The sequence below is a fragment of the Mandrillus leucophaeus genome, unplaced genomic scaffold (assembly GCF_000951045.1).
Source record: "Mandrillus leucophaeus isolate KB7577 unplaced genomic scaffold, Mleu.le_1.0 Scaffold608, whole genome shotgun sequence".
Classification (NCBI taxonomy): Eukaryota; Metazoa; Chordata; class Mammalia; order Primates; family Cercopithecidae; genus Mandrillus; species Mandrillus leucophaeus.
Window position 1 is genome coordinate 201,010 of NW_012106564.1, and position 18,242 is coordinate 219,251.

Sequence of the window (18,242 nt, forward strand, 5' to 3'; positions counted from 1 at the left end):
AGTCTTGCTCTGTTGCCCAGGCTGGAGTGCAGTGGTACGGTCTCGGCTCACTGCAAGCTCCGCCTCCCGGGTTCACGCCATTCTCCTGCCTCAGCCGCCTGAGTAGCTGGGACTACAGGCGCCCGACACCATGCCCAGCTGATTTTTTTTATTTTTAGTAGAGACGGGGTTTCACCGTGTTAGCCAGGATGGCCTCGATCTCCTGACCTCGTGATCCACCTGCTTCAGCCTCCCAAAGTGCTGGGATTACAGGCATGAGCCACCGCACCCGGCCTCCAGTATGAATTATCTTACATGTAGTAAGGTTAGAGGGCAGCTTAAAGGCTTTGCCAGATTCTTCACATCTGTAACGTTTCTCTCCAGTATGAATTTTCTTATGTGTAGTAAGGGTTGAGGACTGGTTAAAAGCTTTGTCACATTCTTTACATTTAAAAGTCCCCCCCTCCAATGTGTCTTGTCTTATATCTGTTTGAATTTGAAAATTTATGAAAGACTTTCACATACTTATCACATTGAAATATTTTTCTCTAGGTAGTTGTCAAACATTGGTTAAGTCCATTATAACCGCTTTTGTGCACCTTATGTAAACTCATCCACACTTTTACAGCCTTTTTTTTAACTGCAAATTGTCATGTCCACATTTTTCATATCTTCTCAATATCACTTTTTGGAAAGAATCTTTTATGCTCTTCTCTGGCCAAAGGTCTTGGACAAAATGAGAACATGTAACTGGGGGTTTGGCAATGGTCTTATGTCTCTTCGTAGTCAAAGGTTTTTTCCTTTGCTCCAGACAGGTGATCAGGTCTAGCTTAGAGACAACAATACCAAGGAAGAACAGGTTTCTGTAGTTCTCTAACATCACATCCCTACATAAATTCCACTGTGCAGTGTCCAGGCTATGCCACTTCTCGAGGTGGCTCATGCCTGTAATCCCAGCACTTTGGGAGGCCAAGGTGGGTGGATCACCTGAGGTCAGGAGTTCGAGACCCGCCTGGCCAACATGGTGAAACCTTGTCTCTACTGAGAATGCAAGCATTGACTGGGCGTGGTGGGGCATGCCTGTTGTCCCAGCTACTCGGGATGCTGAGGCAGGAGAATCACTTGAACCCAGGAGGCGGAGGTTGCAGTGAGTCGAGATCGCACCGTTGCACTCCAGCCTGGGCGACAGAGCAAAACTCCGTCTCAAAAAAAGAAACAAAAAGAAGATTCATAGTTAATAAAAGCATTAAAAGTGCAATTACTGTCAAAAATTCTTTCAGAAAATATAAGCCTTTAAAGTGAAGAAGATTATTTATTCTGAAGACAACCATTACAAATATAAAGGGGGTTGTAGTACCTTTACTTGTATCACAGATCTTATTGCACACATTTTGTACTAGAGGAAAACCCTAAAGCAGTTGCTCAAGCTTTGTTCAACATCAGGGAATTTATATTGGAGAAGAGTCCTGCAAATGTAATGAATTTGGAAACACTTTTTTTTTTTTCAAAAATTACAGCTTAGAAAACACCAGAGAGTTTATACTAAAAAATATTTTTGCAGATGCAATAAATATGAAAAAATATTTAATTCAAAATTGATTCTATGTAAATATCAAAGAATTTAAAGTAGAATAACTAAGGTACTGACACTTCACACATTACACTAAATCAGAGTGTTGAGTATAAAAACTAACCTACAACTAAAGTTGTTAGATAAATTATTTGTATATAACTTTAAAGGGAGTAGATTTTTTGAAGCATTGTAATTACAATGAAAGTATACTTGTTTCCTTGAAAAAATTTTTTTGAAAAGTGAGTAATGATGTAATACAGCTTTCAAATTACTTTATGCTGTTATTTTATTCCTATTGTATTTACATGTGAAAGCATGTGATCAATTGTTGCTACATTAGAGATATTAGAGATTCTTTTTTGTTAGTTGGGCATTATTTATGACCTGTTCTATGAAAGAATAAGGACATTAAAATGTAAGATGCATGATGAAAATGTAAGTGGAGAGGCTCTTTGTAGTTAACTTATGTTAAGTATTGTATAAGGTAGGTGTTCAGAGTAATACTTGTCAACATTGTAGTGAGAGGAATAAATGATTCATTATAGTTAAAAGTATATTCAAATAAATTAATATATTATTTTACTAATTGTACTTTTATGTAATAAAATTCAGTACATTAAAAAAAAATCACTAGCACTCCTATACACCAACAGCAACAAAGCCAAAAGCCAAATCAGGAACACAATCCCATTCACAGTTGCCACAAAATGAATAAAATACCTATGAATACAGCTAACCAGGGAGGTGAGAGAGCTCTACAATGAGAACTGCAAAACACTGCTCAGAGAAATCAGATGACACAAGCCAATGGAGAAACATTCTATGTTCATGGATAGGAAAAATCAATATAATTGAAATGACCATCCTGCCCAAAGCAGTTTATAGATTCAGGCTATTCCTATCAAATTATCAATGACATTCTTCATAGAAATATGAAAAACTATTTTAAAATTCATATGGAACCAAAAAAAGAGGCCTGATTGCCAAGGGAATCCTAAGCAAAAGGAACAAAGCTGGAGACATCATGTTACCCAACTTCAAACTATGCTATAGGGCTACAGTAGCCAAAACAGTATGGTACTGGTACAAAAACAGACACATAGGTCGATGGAACAGAATATAGAGCCTGGAAATAAAGCTGCACACCTATGACCATCTGATCTTTGGCAAAGCAGACAAAAACAAGCAATGGGGAAAGCACTCACTATTCAACAAATGGTGCTAAGATAACTGGCTAGCCATATGCAAAAGACTGAAGCTGGACCCCTTCCTTATACCATACACAAAAATCAGCTCAAGATGGATTAGAGACTTAAATGTAAAACCCAAAACTATAAAAACCCTGGAAGACAACCTAGGCAATATCATTCTCAGTATAGGCACAGGCAAATACTTCATGACGAGGATGTCAAAATCACAACAAAAACAAAAATTGACAAATGGGATCTAGTTAAACTAAAGAACTTCTACACAGCAAAAGAGACTATCATGGCACATGTATACATATGTAACAAACCTGCACATTGTGCACATGTACCCTAGAACTTAAAGTGTAATAAAAAAATGAAAAAAAGGAGAAACTATCAACAGAGTAAACAGACAACCTACAGAATGGGAGGAAATATTTGCAAAGTAGGCATCTGACAAAGGTCTAATATCTAGCATCTATAAGGAAATTAAATTTACAGTAAAAAAACAACCCTATGAAAAAATGGATAAGGGACGTGAGCAGACACTTTTCCAAAGATATACATGTGGCCAAGAAACAGATGAAAAAAAGCTCAGTATCATTGATCATTAGAGAAATCCGAATCAAAACCACAGTGAAATACCATCTCATACCAGTCAGAATGGCTATTGTTAAAAAGTCAATAACAGATGATGGTGAGGTTGCAGAAAAAAGGGAGGACTTACACGTTGTTGGTGGGAGTGCAAATTAGTTCAATCATTGTGGACTGTAATGTGGCGATTCCTCAAAGAGCTAAAAACAGAATTGCCATTCAACCCAGCAATCCCATTACTGGTATTATGCCCAGACAAATATAAGTCATTCTACCATAAAGACATATGCATGTGAATTGCAGCACTATTCATAATAGGAAACACATGGAATCAACCTAAGTGCCTATCAGTGACAGATTGGATAAAGAAAATGTAGTGCATATATGCAGCTAAAAAAAGAATAAGATCATGTCTTTTCCAGGAATGTGGATAGAGCTGGAGGCCATTATCCTTAGCAAACTAACATAGGAACAGACAACCAAATACCGCATATTCTCAGTTATAAGTGGGAGCTAAATGATGAAAACTCATGGACACAAAGAAGAGAGTAACAGAGTCTGGAGCCTACTTGAAGGTGGGAGGAGGGAGAAGAGCAGAAAAAATAACTATCGAGTACTAGGCTTAATACCTGGGCTACGAAACAGCCTGTACAACAAACCCCTGTGACACGGGTTTACACGTATAACAGGCCTGTACATGTACCCTGAACCTCAAATAAAAGTTAAAACATTTGATTTATGTTTGCTGGAACATTTCGTAGATTAAAAACTTAAATGTTTAATTATGGGAAAGTGATTTAGTAAATCAAAGTAAATATATGCATGCAAACAAAAGCTGAGAAGAATTCTACAAAAATTAAGACCGTTATGATGGAGAGAACATAAGCAATTAAATTTTTTTTTAAGTATAATGAATAACCTAAAAAAGGGAAAAAGGTAAAAATTTCAGGTTTTTATGTATATTCTTTTTCAGACAGTTCAGGATGCACTGTAACAGAAATTAAAGAACTTTTTTTTTTTCTTTTTTGGTGGATAAAGATATAGATAATTAAATTCATTTATTCTCCATACATTCAGTGACCACCTTAGAATTATTGTAGATACTGGAGACACTGTTCTCACTCTCACAGTAGTTACAATTTAGCTGAATTAGAAAAATACTTATGGCTGGAAATTATTACATAAATTAGAGACATGTTCCTATAGTTGGACACTTAAGTTGTTGTTTTTAGTGTAGCAAATGCTGCAATAAATGTAAACATTGTCTTTCTTAAAAATCTTTGTTGTTAGTATGAGAAATTATGTAATACTATATTCAGATAACTGTACTAGCTATTGTAAGAAATTATAAAATAGCTTTTATTATTAGCTTTATTCTTAAGTTTAAACAAAGTTGGTATGATTTCAGAGAACTAGGTTTACCTTACTGCCACAAAATTTTTCTTGTTTTTAAATCCAGGAGTTAAGTCTGCTTGGAGTAGGGTTTTAACTCTGCAGAGGTAACCTGTTAGTCATTATTCAGAGATATAAATGAATATCAGATCCTTGCCAAGTAGAAAAGTTTGATAGCTCCCGAGCACTTGATGGGGAAAAGTGAGAGAATAGTGTAGTAAGTAGCGGATGGGGACATACAGATGCACGACTTCTACTTTATAATTTGGAAGTCATGGCTGTGCAAATTCTGAAAGACAAATACTGCTTCTGTTTATTTTTTAGTACTAATGATTTACGTTTGCCAAGATATATTTTATAGGATTAAAGACCCTGTGAAATATGCCAGAAAGAGTTTGGAAAGGGGCAGTATACATTAAATATGGTGGCAGTTATGTGAAAGTAACAATAATTAGATTTTGATTAAATTATATAACATTCTTGATCAGATGCTAGTGTCTAATGATAACAGCTCCCCTTGATTAAGGGTCTTACTAAAGCTGGAAGAAGTTCGGTAAGTTACCTAAGTTTACATACTTATTACTTGTGTAAGTGGTAGAGACAACAGAGGCAGGATTTTAATTCCAAGCTCAGCTTTTAGCTAATTATGATCTATTTTGTTTTAGTGGCTGACTTACCTTATGAAATATAGGGTTTTATATTTGTGAAAGTACAAGATGAAACAATTTTTAAATTGGAAAATAAATGGAGTAAAAATAAACCTGTGGTTTCACTGAACATTGTTTGATACTTATATGGAGCTCACGTACCAAGAACATTTTGATTTTGTTTTGTGCTCACAGACCATACCTGATTTGATCAACAAAGTGTATTGAACAACAACAAAACTTAACCAAAGAATAAATAAATAGGTACAAATTCATTTGACATTAATGGAAAAACAAAAAAGCAGAAGTCTGTTTTAGATAGTACATGGAAGATTTGGCTAGGTGCTCCACAACGCTATTATAAAAGCAACTCTTAAGGAAGTCAGATACCTACAAAAGGTACCTAGAGAAAATAAGTGTCCTGGGACAGAAGGAGTAGAAAGAGCAAGGACCTCAGTTGGAAGAGAACTCATAACATGAAACAAAGAAAGATGAATGCTAGGAATGTGGACGGTGGTGGTGCCCACGTAAAAGTCATCCAGGAAAGAGGGTGTTCTGGCTTAGGGACTTAATTTACGTTACCATTTTGACAGGTGGATCACTGTTGTGAATGAAGTTGGATCTATGACTTTTGTAGCCATTTCATGTTAAACAACTGATTTTTCTAGTTCTGCTTTTATGTGGTAAAAGCAGCTTTTAAAATTATAATTGATAGTTTTGGTACAGAAACAGAATGCTCACATCAGGTGGGACACAAGCCTTTGGACAATTTTAATTTCTCGTTATAAATAATATAATATGTTGGCGTTTTGGTTTGTTTAGCAGTTTCTTGTGAGTTTGGTTAGTGTGAGTTCATCACCAAAGGAATCATCATCAGCTGCTGAGTCAGCAAAGCCAAAAATCAAACTCTGTTTTATGGAATATTTATATTTACCAGAGTCACTGCTACTTAGAGGTCTCTTGGTAGTTTCTTCTGGGCTTTATTTTAGTGTTTACATTTTCAGAAAATATTTTGAAAAATATATTTATTAGTCTTACTGGTTTTTGTAAATTAGCATATTGAGAATTAAAGTACATGGGGTTCTTAAAACTTCCATAAAACTAAGTCTTTGTAATGAAATATTTTATTGGCTTATTGATAAAAAGGCTTGAACACTTACAGTGTAGACTTTGAATATGTACTTGTGATTTGAAAAAAAAAATTAATTTGAATAGTAACACATTTTGAGTGATCATTCATTGTTTGCCTTTTAATTTTTTCTTCAGATCACAAAAAAATATATTAAGATCCCATTTCAAGGTAAGTTATTCTCTTATGACCTTGTCTTTTTACTATAGTTCTTAGTATAAATTTAAGTAAAACTAAGTTTAATATTTTTTTACCTTAATATTTTTTAGCAATTCCAAATGGAGTAAAAATGTTTTATAATAAACTTGCTCTGAAAATAGTATGCTATGACTGTAAATCAAACAATATTAAAGGATTCATGGTGATTTCTTGGGATTAACAGAAATACAGTTTTGATAGATAACAAGAATATTTTGGTATATATAAAAATGGGTAACAGTAACTATAAGAAAAGAAGCATAAGGAAAATGTTTAATATTGCACACAAACATGTAAAATATTTTTGCATACAGGGCAAGAGAATTTTATACAATTGCATATCTGAGTAAGGGAAAGTAGACTGGAAAATGTACCTGTAACTTATAGAGACTCACACCATTTTCTCATTCTCTTCCCAACTGAAAACCTTTCAGAATAAATTATGACACTAAGAAAACCAGTAAACAATAGAGGATAATCCTTTTATATAATGAATTATAAAAAGAACAAGGAAGAAAAACACACAAACGGCACAGATAGGAATTAGAGAAGAGGAGGCTTCTGTTGCATGATTGGAGATGCTATCAGAGTAGCTTTAGTTGGATTAGTTGGATTTAGTTGGATTCCACAGATACTTTATGTACAGAATCCAAAACTGTGTTATGATAATTGTTCTAATAATTTGATTGCTTACTATATCTTAATTATTAAGAATATAAAAGGCACAGAATAAGTATATTGATAGTCCTAACTAGGAAATACCAATAAATTATTAAGGAATAATGTAATATTTGTTCTGTAGAAGATACAAAAAAAGTCATATGATTTTAAAAGGGGATAATAATTTCAGAAAAGATAGCACTACAATTTATAGTTAAAGGCCTGGGTAACAGAGAGAGCTACCTCTCAAATTCTTGTGATACAAACATCAAAAATGATATTTTAGATTTTCATAGTTAATATTTATAATATTGCTTTCTTGTTTTATAACTTTTCTATTGCATATAATTTTTAAAAGACAAATTTTATTGTAAATTGTGGAAAAATACTCTCTTCAGTGGTAATAGGTTTATAATTTTATAATGGAAGAAGAAAATATTGGTCTTCTTCCTCAACTCCTGTCCAAGTTCCCATAAATCTTTTTAAAACAAAGCATATGTATAAAAGGTTTTTGTAGGTGGGAACCTGACGGTCTAAATGTTTCCTCTTTTTCTATGCGGCTGCAGAAAAAATTGATTTATCCATATTTATATTAGGTCTTAATTATGTTTGGCTGTTAGTAACAATGGCATAAAGAAAATATTTTATTTTTGCTTCACATAGAAGAAATCCAGAAGTAATCTGAACTGATGTGACGTTTCCTTCATCATCGGGGGGCACATGACCCTGACACATGAGTTGCATTTTTCTATTCTGTCATTCCTGACACATGACTTGCATCCTCAAGTTTGTCTCATGGCCATTATTGTAGCCCGTACTCCATCATCGTGTTGGTATTTTAGACAGAAAGCAGTAGGAAGGGGAAAACCGTAAACGGAGCACATGCTACCAATCTCTAGCCCTTTTAAGGAGACTTCTTGGATGTCCATGCTACATAACCTTTTCTGCTTACATTTTATTAGCCAGCTAGTCATGACCACACACCCATTTGTAAAGGAAGCTAGGAAGTAGAGTTTTCCAAACTGTGTATCTTGAAAATTAGGGTTCGTTACTGAGGAAGAAGAAGAAATGGAAAAGTAGGTAGGCAACTCCCACTTTCAGTATCTGCTATACACCTGTAACAGAATAAACCATATATTGGGGCAGACTTGGTAATGAGGTATACATTTTTCTCATGATGGTGTTAAATTCCTTTTTTTAAAAGATAATCTTTTAAAGTTGTCTTTCTAAAGAAAATTTAGCTTTCATTCTAAACACTAAGAGCAATTAGATTAGTAATAGTTGTGTAGATTTCACAGAAATAGTATCAAATGTACCTGTGGGGCTGTGAGCTTCATGAGAAAGAAATGCTGAGTAGTATTCTGAGGGCTCTCATCCTGGTTTTGATTTAAGCTTTGCTGCCAGTTTTTACTGACAGTTTTCAGAATGGAAGCGTTACAGTATGAAGAATAGAATGACTGGCTTGGGAACATTAAGATGACTGGTAAATACTCATCATGGAAAGATTTTCATATTAAAATATGTTCATATGAATCACGGGGTTGGAGTGGGCTGTAAAACTGAGATCTGCTGATTCAGTAGATGTAAGGTGGGGCCTGATACTCTGCATTTCTAACAGTCTTCCAGATGATGCTGATACTAATGTCACAAGCTCAGCTTAGACTACTCTTTGAGTAGCAAAGTTCCAGGAAATAATGCTGGGAGGAATACTAAGAGGTTTGTTTCAACTAGGTGCCCATCTTGGGTTTATGCTTAACTGATATTTATATTCCAGTTCAGTTGCTTGCTGTCTTGCAGTTGAACTAGGTGACCTTCAGGACTTCTTTAAATCTTTTTTTTTTTTTTTATGTTTCTTTGAATTAAAGAGTAAAAGTCCTCAGAGGAAATTCCTTTAGCTCCCTAACAGGGAGAAAGACTAAATTTAGAATGATCATCTAGAAGTTTCGAGAAATAAGACCTGGAGGAATTTTAAAAGAAATGTCTCCTTAGACCATTCAGAACCTCTTAATTTTCTTGAGACTCTTTTGATAGTGGCTCGTCTGTATAGTGGAATGCAAATGCCTTAGGAGAAGAAAGATGGGCAGAAATTGGCCTATGATGGCACTTGTAATCTTGGTTTATGTAGTATTGACCAATATAGAAAGGCTGGAAATACATAATTTTCTGAGTTATGCTGTGCTTAGTTTTCTGCATTGATGGACTTTTTTTTTTTTTCCTTTTTGCTAATGATTATCAGAATTCTTAGAGAGCATTCTCTCCAGACAGTTTTTATGCTATGAATATTTAATCTCAAATTTTCCCTCTCTGGTTATAACTGAAATCATGTAGTGTGAGGGACTAAATCTCTAATTGTCATTTAATAATTATTTAGCCCTTCCTAATTGTAACATGATTTTTTTTTACCTTAATAACACTGCTTGGGGCATTTTAGCTAAGGTTAGCAAAGTGCACTGGAAATATATTTTTGAAAAAACTTCTATATAATTCTTTTTTAAAAAATGTAATATATTAACAAGTGTCATATAATGTTTAAGTAGTATATTCTTAAATGGATTAATTTTTAAAATTACTATCTTTTATTTCTTTCAGTGTCGCTGAATGAGATTTCATTGCTAGTGGATACCACACATTTAAAGCGGTTTGGGTTATGGAAAAGTAAGGATGATAATCACAGTAAAAGGAGTCATGCTATTCTTTTCTTCTGGGTCTCTTCGGGTTATCTTCAAGAGATTCAGACCCAATTAGAACACTCTGTATTAAGCCAGCAATGTGAGTATAAAATGATTTCTAAATTTCAGGATAACTTGAAATTGTCCTATAAATAGTTTTTTCTAAAGTAATTTAATAGAATGTTATTTCAGTGAATTGAAATTGATTTTATTTAGTTAAAATAATTTTGTTTCTTAATTTTAGGATAGATTATTTAATTCACGTAATTTCTCCTTATAGTTGTATTCAACCAATTGAAATTCTCATCTAAAATAAAAAGAATAGCTTAAAAAATCTTAAATATTGTTTACCTTGAAAATTGTAAGTTCTTAAAAAAGGAATGCCTTATCTTTTAATCATTTGTCATCTTTGACTACCTTCCTTCCTTCTTTACTTTTCATCTGAGACAGTCTTACTCTGTTGCCTGGGCTACAGTGCAGTGGTATGTTCATAGCTCCCCATGACCTCAAACTCTTGGGCTCATGTGATCCTCCCACCTTAGCCTCCCAAGTAGCCGGGACTACAGGGGTGCAGCACCATGCCTGGCAATTTCTGTTCTTCTTTCTTCCTTCTTTCTTCCTCCTCCTTCCTCTCTCCCTCCCTCCTCCCTCCCTCCTTCCTCATTTCCCTCCCTCCTCCTCCTTTTTTTAAAAAGGATTGAAATCTTTTATTTAAAAAAATTTTTTTTATTTCCATAGGTTTTTGGGAAACAGGTGGTATTTGATTACATAAGTTCTTTAGTGGTAATTTGTGAGATATTAGTACACCCATAACCTGAACAGTATACACTGAACCTAGTTTGTAGTCTTTTATCCCTCACCCCCTTCCCACCCTTTCCCCCTGAGTCCCCAAAGCCTATTGTATCATTTTTATGCCTTTGCATCGTCATAGCTTAGCTCCCACTTATGAGTGAGAACATGGGCTGATTGGTTTTCCATTCCTGAGTTATTTCACTTAGAATAATAGTCTCCAGTCCTATCCAGGTTGCAGTGAATGCCATTAATTCATTCCTTTTTATGGCCGAGTAGTATCCCATCATATATAAGTACCACAGTTTCTTTGTCCACTCATTGATCAATGGGCATTTGGGCTGGTTCCACATTTTTGCACTTGTAAATTGTGCTGCTATAAACGTGTGTGCAAGTATCTTTTTTGTATATTGACTTCCTTTCCTCTGGGTAGAAACCCAGTAGTGGGATTGCTGGATCAAATAGTAGTTCTACTTTTAGTTCTTTAAGGAGTCTCCACCCTCTTCCATAGTGGGTGTACTAGTTTACATTCCCACCAGCAGTGTAAAAGTGTTCCCTTTTCACTGTATCCACACTAACTTCTATTATTTTTTTCATTCTTTGATAATGACCATTCTTGTGGGAGTAAGGTGGTATTGCATTGTGGTTTTGATTTGCATTTCTCTGATCATTAGTGATGTTGAGCATTTTTTCATGTTTATTAGCCATTTGTGTGTCTTCTTTTGAGAATTGTCTATTCATGTCCTTAGCCCACTTTTTGATGGGTTTGTTTTTTTCTTGCTAATTTGTTTGAGTTCCTTGTAGATTCTGAATATTAGTCCTTTGTTGGATGTATAGATTGTGAACATTTTTTCCCACTCTGTGGGTTGTCTGTTTACTCTGCTGACTGTTCTTTTTGCCATGCAAAAGCTCTTTAGTTAAGTCCCACCTATTTATGCATTTGCTTTTGGGTTCTTGGTCATGAAATCTTTGCCTAAGCCAATGTCTAGAAGGGTTTTTCCAATGTTATCTTCTAGAGTTTTTATAGTTCCATGTCTTAGATTTAAGTCTTTGATCCATTTTGAGTTGATTTTTGTATAAGGTGAGAGATGAGGCTCTAGTTTCATTCTCCTACGTGTGGCTTGCCAATTACCCGGCACCATTTGTCAAGTAAGGTGTCCTTTACCCACTTTGTTTTTGTTTGCTTTGTTGGAGCATTCAAATCTGTAAAGGGGAAGTCAAACTGTCACTATTTCAGGATACAGAATTAATGTACACAAATCAGTAGCTCTGCTATATACCAACAGCCACCAAGTTGAGAATCAAATCAAGAACTCAACCCATTTTACAACAGCTGCAAAAAATAAAAATAAAATACTTAGGAATACAGCTAGCCAAGGAGGAATATAGCTTACTTCTACAAGGCAAACTACAAAACACTGCTGAAAGAAATCATAGACAACACAAACAAATGGAAACACATCCCATGCTCATGGATGGGTAGAATCAATATTGTGAAAATGACCATACTGCCAAAAGCAATCTACAAATTCAGTGCAATTCCCATCAAAATACCACCATCATACTTCACAGAACTAGAAAAAAAAGTCCTCAAATTCATATAGAACCAAAAAAGAGCTTGCATAGCCAAAGCAAGACAAAGCAAAAAGAACAAATCTGGAGGCATCAGATTACCTGATTTCAAACTATACTATAAGGCCATGATCACCAAAACAGTGTGATACTGGTATAAAAATAGGCAAATAGACCAATGAAACAGAATAGAGAACCCAGAAATAAGCCCAAATTCTTTCTTTCTTCTCCTTTTTTTTTTTTCTTTCTCTTTTTCCAAGGATGGGCTCTTGATATGTTCCTCAGGCTGGTCTCAAACTCCTGGCTTCAAGCTCGCCTCCTGCCTTGGCCTCCCAAAGTTTTAATATTATAAGTGTGAGCCACCGTGCCTGGCCAACTACCTTTCTTATGAGTTTCTTGCCCTTGATCATAATGAACTCTGACAGAATTAGCAGCAAAGTTAAATAAAATATGAAAGTCTTTGCCTTCAGTCTTTTCTTTAGTTCCTAAAAAGTGAAATTCACTTTACTTATGTATATATTATTCCTTTAAGATTCAGTTGAATACTTTCCCATATGCACCTATAACACTTATCTACATAATATATATACATCTTGAGATATTTTTCAACTTTGTTTAGTCTCAAACTCCTAAAGGAGTTGGGTTTAGAACTACATCAATCAAATTTAGTAAGGTAGGTTCTTACCTGTTTGATCCCTCTACCTTTTCCTACTCTCCTGCACAGCAAAGATGTTAAGTAGTGAACTAAATTTTATAACTTTCAAATTTGTTATTTTCCTGTCCTAATTACTTGTAGTAGGAAAATTCATGATTAAGTAGCAGAGAAGGTGGGGAAAATAGAAACAGCCATTTATAAGCATTATCTGGGTAGAGAATGTCTTTTGAGGTCACCATTGAAATGACTGAGGAGAAAATGTAGGAGGTGTTTAATTGGAATACTTTTCTAGTTGATAGAATTGATTCATAAAGGAGGCTAGAGAAAAATAATATTCATTCATTTATTCATTCATACATTAACAAATGTTTACTATTACTAAATGTCAGGCACTGCAGGTATAGCAATCAGTACTATTGTGACATTTTAGTGCAGTAGAACAAGAGTCCACCAATTGTGAGTTTTGATTCTGGATTACTAATGGCCTGCTTTTGGGATATTAATTTGCCTTGATTATTACCTAAAATACAAAATACTTGGGGTTATATTCCAACCTTACTATTATTAATAATTAAATTACTTTTATTATAATCCTCTTGAAAAATAATACTATTAATACAAATTATTTTTTCCTTTTGTAGCAAAATCTAGTGAATTCATTTTCCTTGAACTACACAATCCTGTTTCACAAAGAGAAGAATTGAAGCTGAAAGATATTATGACGGAAATAAGTATAATCAGTGGAGAATTAGAACTTTCTTATCCATTGTCTTGGGTTCAGGCATTTCCTTTGTTTCAGAACCTCTCTTCAAAAGAAAGTTCTTTTATTCATTATTACTGTGCTTCAACTTATTCTTTCCCTGCTGGTGTTGCTGTTGCTGAAGAAATGAAGCTGAAATCAGTATCTCAGGTTAGCATGTCATTAATATAATCGGCAGAGAAGGGGGAGGTTGAGAAGGGTTTATTCATTGATATTTATGCATTGATATAAGGCTGCTTTCAAATGCTAAATTTTGTGAAAAGGGCACAGGAACCAACCCAAAAGAGCTCCCGTTGCCAATGCTGGAACAATTTGTTAAACAAAATCAGTAAGGACAGCATGGGATTATAACCAAATAAAAAATAAATATGCATCTGTATTTATATAAATAGCTGAGTTAGTAAATGAATGAATAAATAATACACAGTGGCTACGGGACAATTATATCTTAGAAAAAATCCAATTAATAAATGAAAAGGAATAAGGGAAATATAAAACCACCAGTAGAACACTTGTTTGTGATTATTGCAGTCAAAGTCCACTGACAGTTGCTAAATTTAATGAGTAAAAATTTAAGTAGAAACAAAATATATGCATAATCTCAAAGTCTCTAGCATAAAATATGTATTAATTATGAAAAGAAAAGTAGTAACTTTGCAGTGGAGAAACCTTGTAGACATCACTTTAACCAAGTTATCAAAATGGACATCACCAATAATAAGACATATTGACATAACACACCCCTTCATATCATGCACTGAGAAGTACCACATCACTTCTGCGGTATTCTTTCCAATAATATGTAATCTCAGTAGAGAAAAATGAGACAAATCCAGTTACAAAATAATTGACCAGTACTCTTTAGAAGTATCAAGGTCGGCCGGATGCAGTGGCTTACACCTGTAGTCCCAGCACTTTGGGAGGCCGAGGCGGGTGGATCACGACATCAAGAGATCAAGACCATCCTGGCCAACATGGTGAAACCCTGTCTCTACTAAAAATTCAAAAATTAGCTGGGTGTGGTGGCACGCGCCTATAACCTCAGCAACTGGGAGGGCTGAGGCAGGAGAATCGCTTGAACCCAGGAGGTGGAGGTTGCAGTGAGCGAGATTGTGCCACTGCACTCCAGCCTGATGACAGAGCGAGACTCTGTCTAAAAAAAAAAAAGTATCAAGGTCAGGAAAAACAAGAAAAGACTAAGGAATTGTAGGATCCTGTAACAGAAAAAGGATGTTAATGGAAAAGTGAAATCAAAATGAAATCTGTAGTTTAGTTAATACTATTATGCCAGTGTTAATTTTTTAGTTTTGGTCATTGTATTATGGTTGTATATGATAAGATTAGGGGAATTTGGGCAAGGTTGATTTCTTTCAACTCTTTTGTAAGGCTAAACTTATCTTGAAAACAATAGTAAGTTTTAAAATGCTATGTTTATTTTTATAGGCGGTTGGTAATATACATGTAGCTTGTATATCTCTGCTAAATAGTTCTAGAAAGAAAAGAATTTATTAAGAAGCTATGGCATACTCATCTACACACCTGTGCACATGCATGCACATACGCGGGTTTGGCCAGAGGCTAATCTTTTATTCAAAAGGCCTTTAGAAAGCCACATTAGTGTTAAAGTATAAGACTTCATCTCTATGTATAATGTCAACATTTTGCATCCTAATTATATTGTATATATTTATATATTTTCCATTTAATGGAATTACATTATTATAAATGTAGCTTCTTTTAAATTTTATTTCCTCATATTCATTACATTTTTTGGTCATTTTGAACTGCAAAATTGTTATATTCTTCTTTAATTCTGTAGTCCATATCTGTAAACAGTACTTCAAGTTAATCTTTGACCATTGTTTATACAATATCTTTTCATCACAAGTATTATTTTAGTTTGGTTATATCTATAGAAAATCTAAAAGTATAGATATGACTCATAGGGATTTTTAAAGTCACATTTTCTCTTACAGTAGACTTGTAAGAGAAGTCTTTGTTTTGACTTTGTTCTTTTGAAAGTTACGATGTTTGAGACCATTTTCCTTGCCACTTTCTGCCAGCCCTCAAACACAGATGCAGCCAAGCCTACTTACACCTTCCTGCAGAAGCAAAGTAGTGGTTGCTACTCCCTTTCTATTACATCTAATCCAGATGAAGAATGGCGAGAAGTCAGGCACACTGGACCTGTTCAGAAGTATGTCCTGTCATAGCATGTTTGTAATAGATGGGCATATTAGTAGTTTTTATTCGTGTTGCTGCTTTTCAGTAGTTTAACTTTTGAAATGTTTTAAGTTTTACTTTCATGCTGATAGTAATGGAAATAGGGGTTTTTAAAAAGAAATTAAGAGGAAGTTAAAAAATGTATTAAGAAAACAATAGGTGCCATTTTACTTACTTTTATGTCAGTAAGACATAAATGGCAGCCAAAGTGTCGTATTTGGTAAGATTAAAGTGTTTATTAAAAATATTTGAATAGCAATGTATGATTTAAAAAATTCTACATTCCTTATCTGAATATATGATAGGGAAAATGAAATTGCTTACTAAAATATGCTTCAATTTAAGGTACTTTGGAGTTTGTTACAAGTTCTCTTTCGGAAATTGCTTCTTTGTTCATATTTCATCCATGTCTTCTCATGGTGCTAAGACAGAATATGGAGTCTGTGCATTTGACGGTGATTTCTATACCTCCATGTGATTCTATTTCTTTGTTTTGAAGAAAGACACTTGAAAGAAAGACTAGGATAGGAAAATAGCCAGTAAAATAGAAACTATCATATTAGCACTTTAAATTTACATTTTCTTTTTTGATTTAGGTGCCATGGTACTAAGATTAAATCAATGTGGATAACTCTTACCATTCTGAACCTTTCTGGTGCAAGAAGTACATATTATACCTTCATTACTGACTACATTTTTCATTGAGTATTGCTCTACCTATTCCAAGATTATAGCCAGGAATTCGCAACTGGTCTTATTTCTAAGCTTTAAGAGAGAATGCCAGCAGAAGGATGACTAGTTAGTTGTCATCTCTTCTCCACTACTTTCTGGTTGTGATTAAATTGTTTGTTTCCTTTATAGTGTCTTAAGTTGTATGTGGCAGGCACTTTGTTATGGGGAGACTTCCTCCTCAGCTCCCATGTTACTTCTTTTTTGCCCTGCTGCTGGTATAGCTTAGCCACCAGGAGCAGCGCACAATTTTTGACTGCTAGCTTTTCTGAAAGGAAGTGAACTAGTCTTGAGGATTCAAACTTAGAAAATGGAGAAAGGAAAAGCTATATTTATTGTATCAGTTTATTGAAAGTTAAAAATTATGAAGAAGAGAAGCATCTTCAATGATATAACTGATTGTGAGATAAAACCTATTGATTAGAGACTAATTGAGATAGTAGCCTATTGAGAATAGCCCACATGGAAAGTATTGGAAAAGAAAAGATAATACTCAATGGGAGTACCATTAGTAGCTTGTGAGGATAAAGGAAGGAAAATATCATTGTTTATGCCAGGTCAAATGTTTTTTACCCGACAGATTTGAGTTACAGAATACCACTGCCCAGTTATTGTTTCATATAAGAAATCTCTTAGATAATAGGATATTCAACATCAATATACTTTAACTTTATTTTTACTTTTAAGGTTGATTGTATATCCTCCACCACCTACTAAGGGGGGATTAGGAGTAACTAATGAAGATCTGGAGTGTTTAGAAGAAGGAGAGTTTCTTAATGATGTAATCATTGATTTTTACCTTAAGTAAGTACAATGATAAATGATCCTATGTTTTACAGATTTCACTGAGAAACTTAAAATAAATGTTTTTATCTCTGAATTATTTTAAATCCTGTTAAAAGTAACCTGCCAAGATTTCAGATTTGGAAAATTTTTGCTTACCAAGGTTTTCTAGAATTGACTAATTCAGTTTCATTGCTTTACTTACTGTGGATGCTATACAGTTAAGAAGAGTTGCTACATTTTTGTTTTTTTTTTCTTTAGCTTTTGTTAGTTTTTGATATACATTTCTTTAACTATTGCATTATGGTGGTGAAAGAAGTTACTTACAAATTACAAATCATTTTGGGAATTAAAAAAAAGCAGCTCTATTTAGATATCTGTTGTATCTTTTTTTTTTTTTTTGAGACGGAGTCTCACTCTTGTCACCCAGGCTGGAGTGCAGTGGCACAGTCTCGGCACACTGCAACCTCCACCTCCTGGGTTCAAGCTATTTTCCTGCCTCAGCCTCCTGAGTAGCTGGGATTACAGGTGCCCGCCACCACGCCTGGCTAATGTTTGTGCTTTCAGTAGAGATGGGGTTTCATGTTGGCCGGGCTGCTCTTCAACTTCTGACCTCAGGTGATCTGCCCGCCTTGGCCTCCCTTAAGCACTCTGAGAGTTAGCTATCATTTTAAGAATCCATATCACTTAATTTCTACCCCCC

At 34.6% G+C, this 18,242-nt stretch overlaps 1 protein-coding gene and 1 pseudogene across 2 annotated transcripts in view; one reads left to right on the forward strand and one right to left on the reverse strand.

Moving 5' to 3' along the window:
• LOC105553776 overlaps positions 1-922 on the reverse strand; it is a 1,645-nt pseudogene extending 723 nt beyond the window's left edge.
• Positions 1-18,242, forward strand: part of SENP7 (SUMO1/sentrin specific peptidase 7) — a 200,810-nt gene that overhangs the window by 166,113 nt on the left and 16,455 nt on the right. For both annotated transcript variants that reach the window (XM_011999888.1, XM_011999889.1), the window contains 5 exons: positions 6,639-6,672; positions 9,949-10,128; positions 13,686-13,954; positions 15,868-16,001; positions 17,444-17,560. In XM_011999888.1, coding sequence (XP_011855278.1) covers positions 6,639-6,672; positions 9,949-10,128; positions 13,686-13,954; positions 15,868-16,001; positions 17,444-17,560 — 734 coding nt within the window. The remainder of the gene's footprint in view (positions 1-6,638; positions 6,673-9,948; positions 10,129-13,685; positions 13,955-15,867; positions 16,002-17,443; positions 17,561-18,242) is intronic.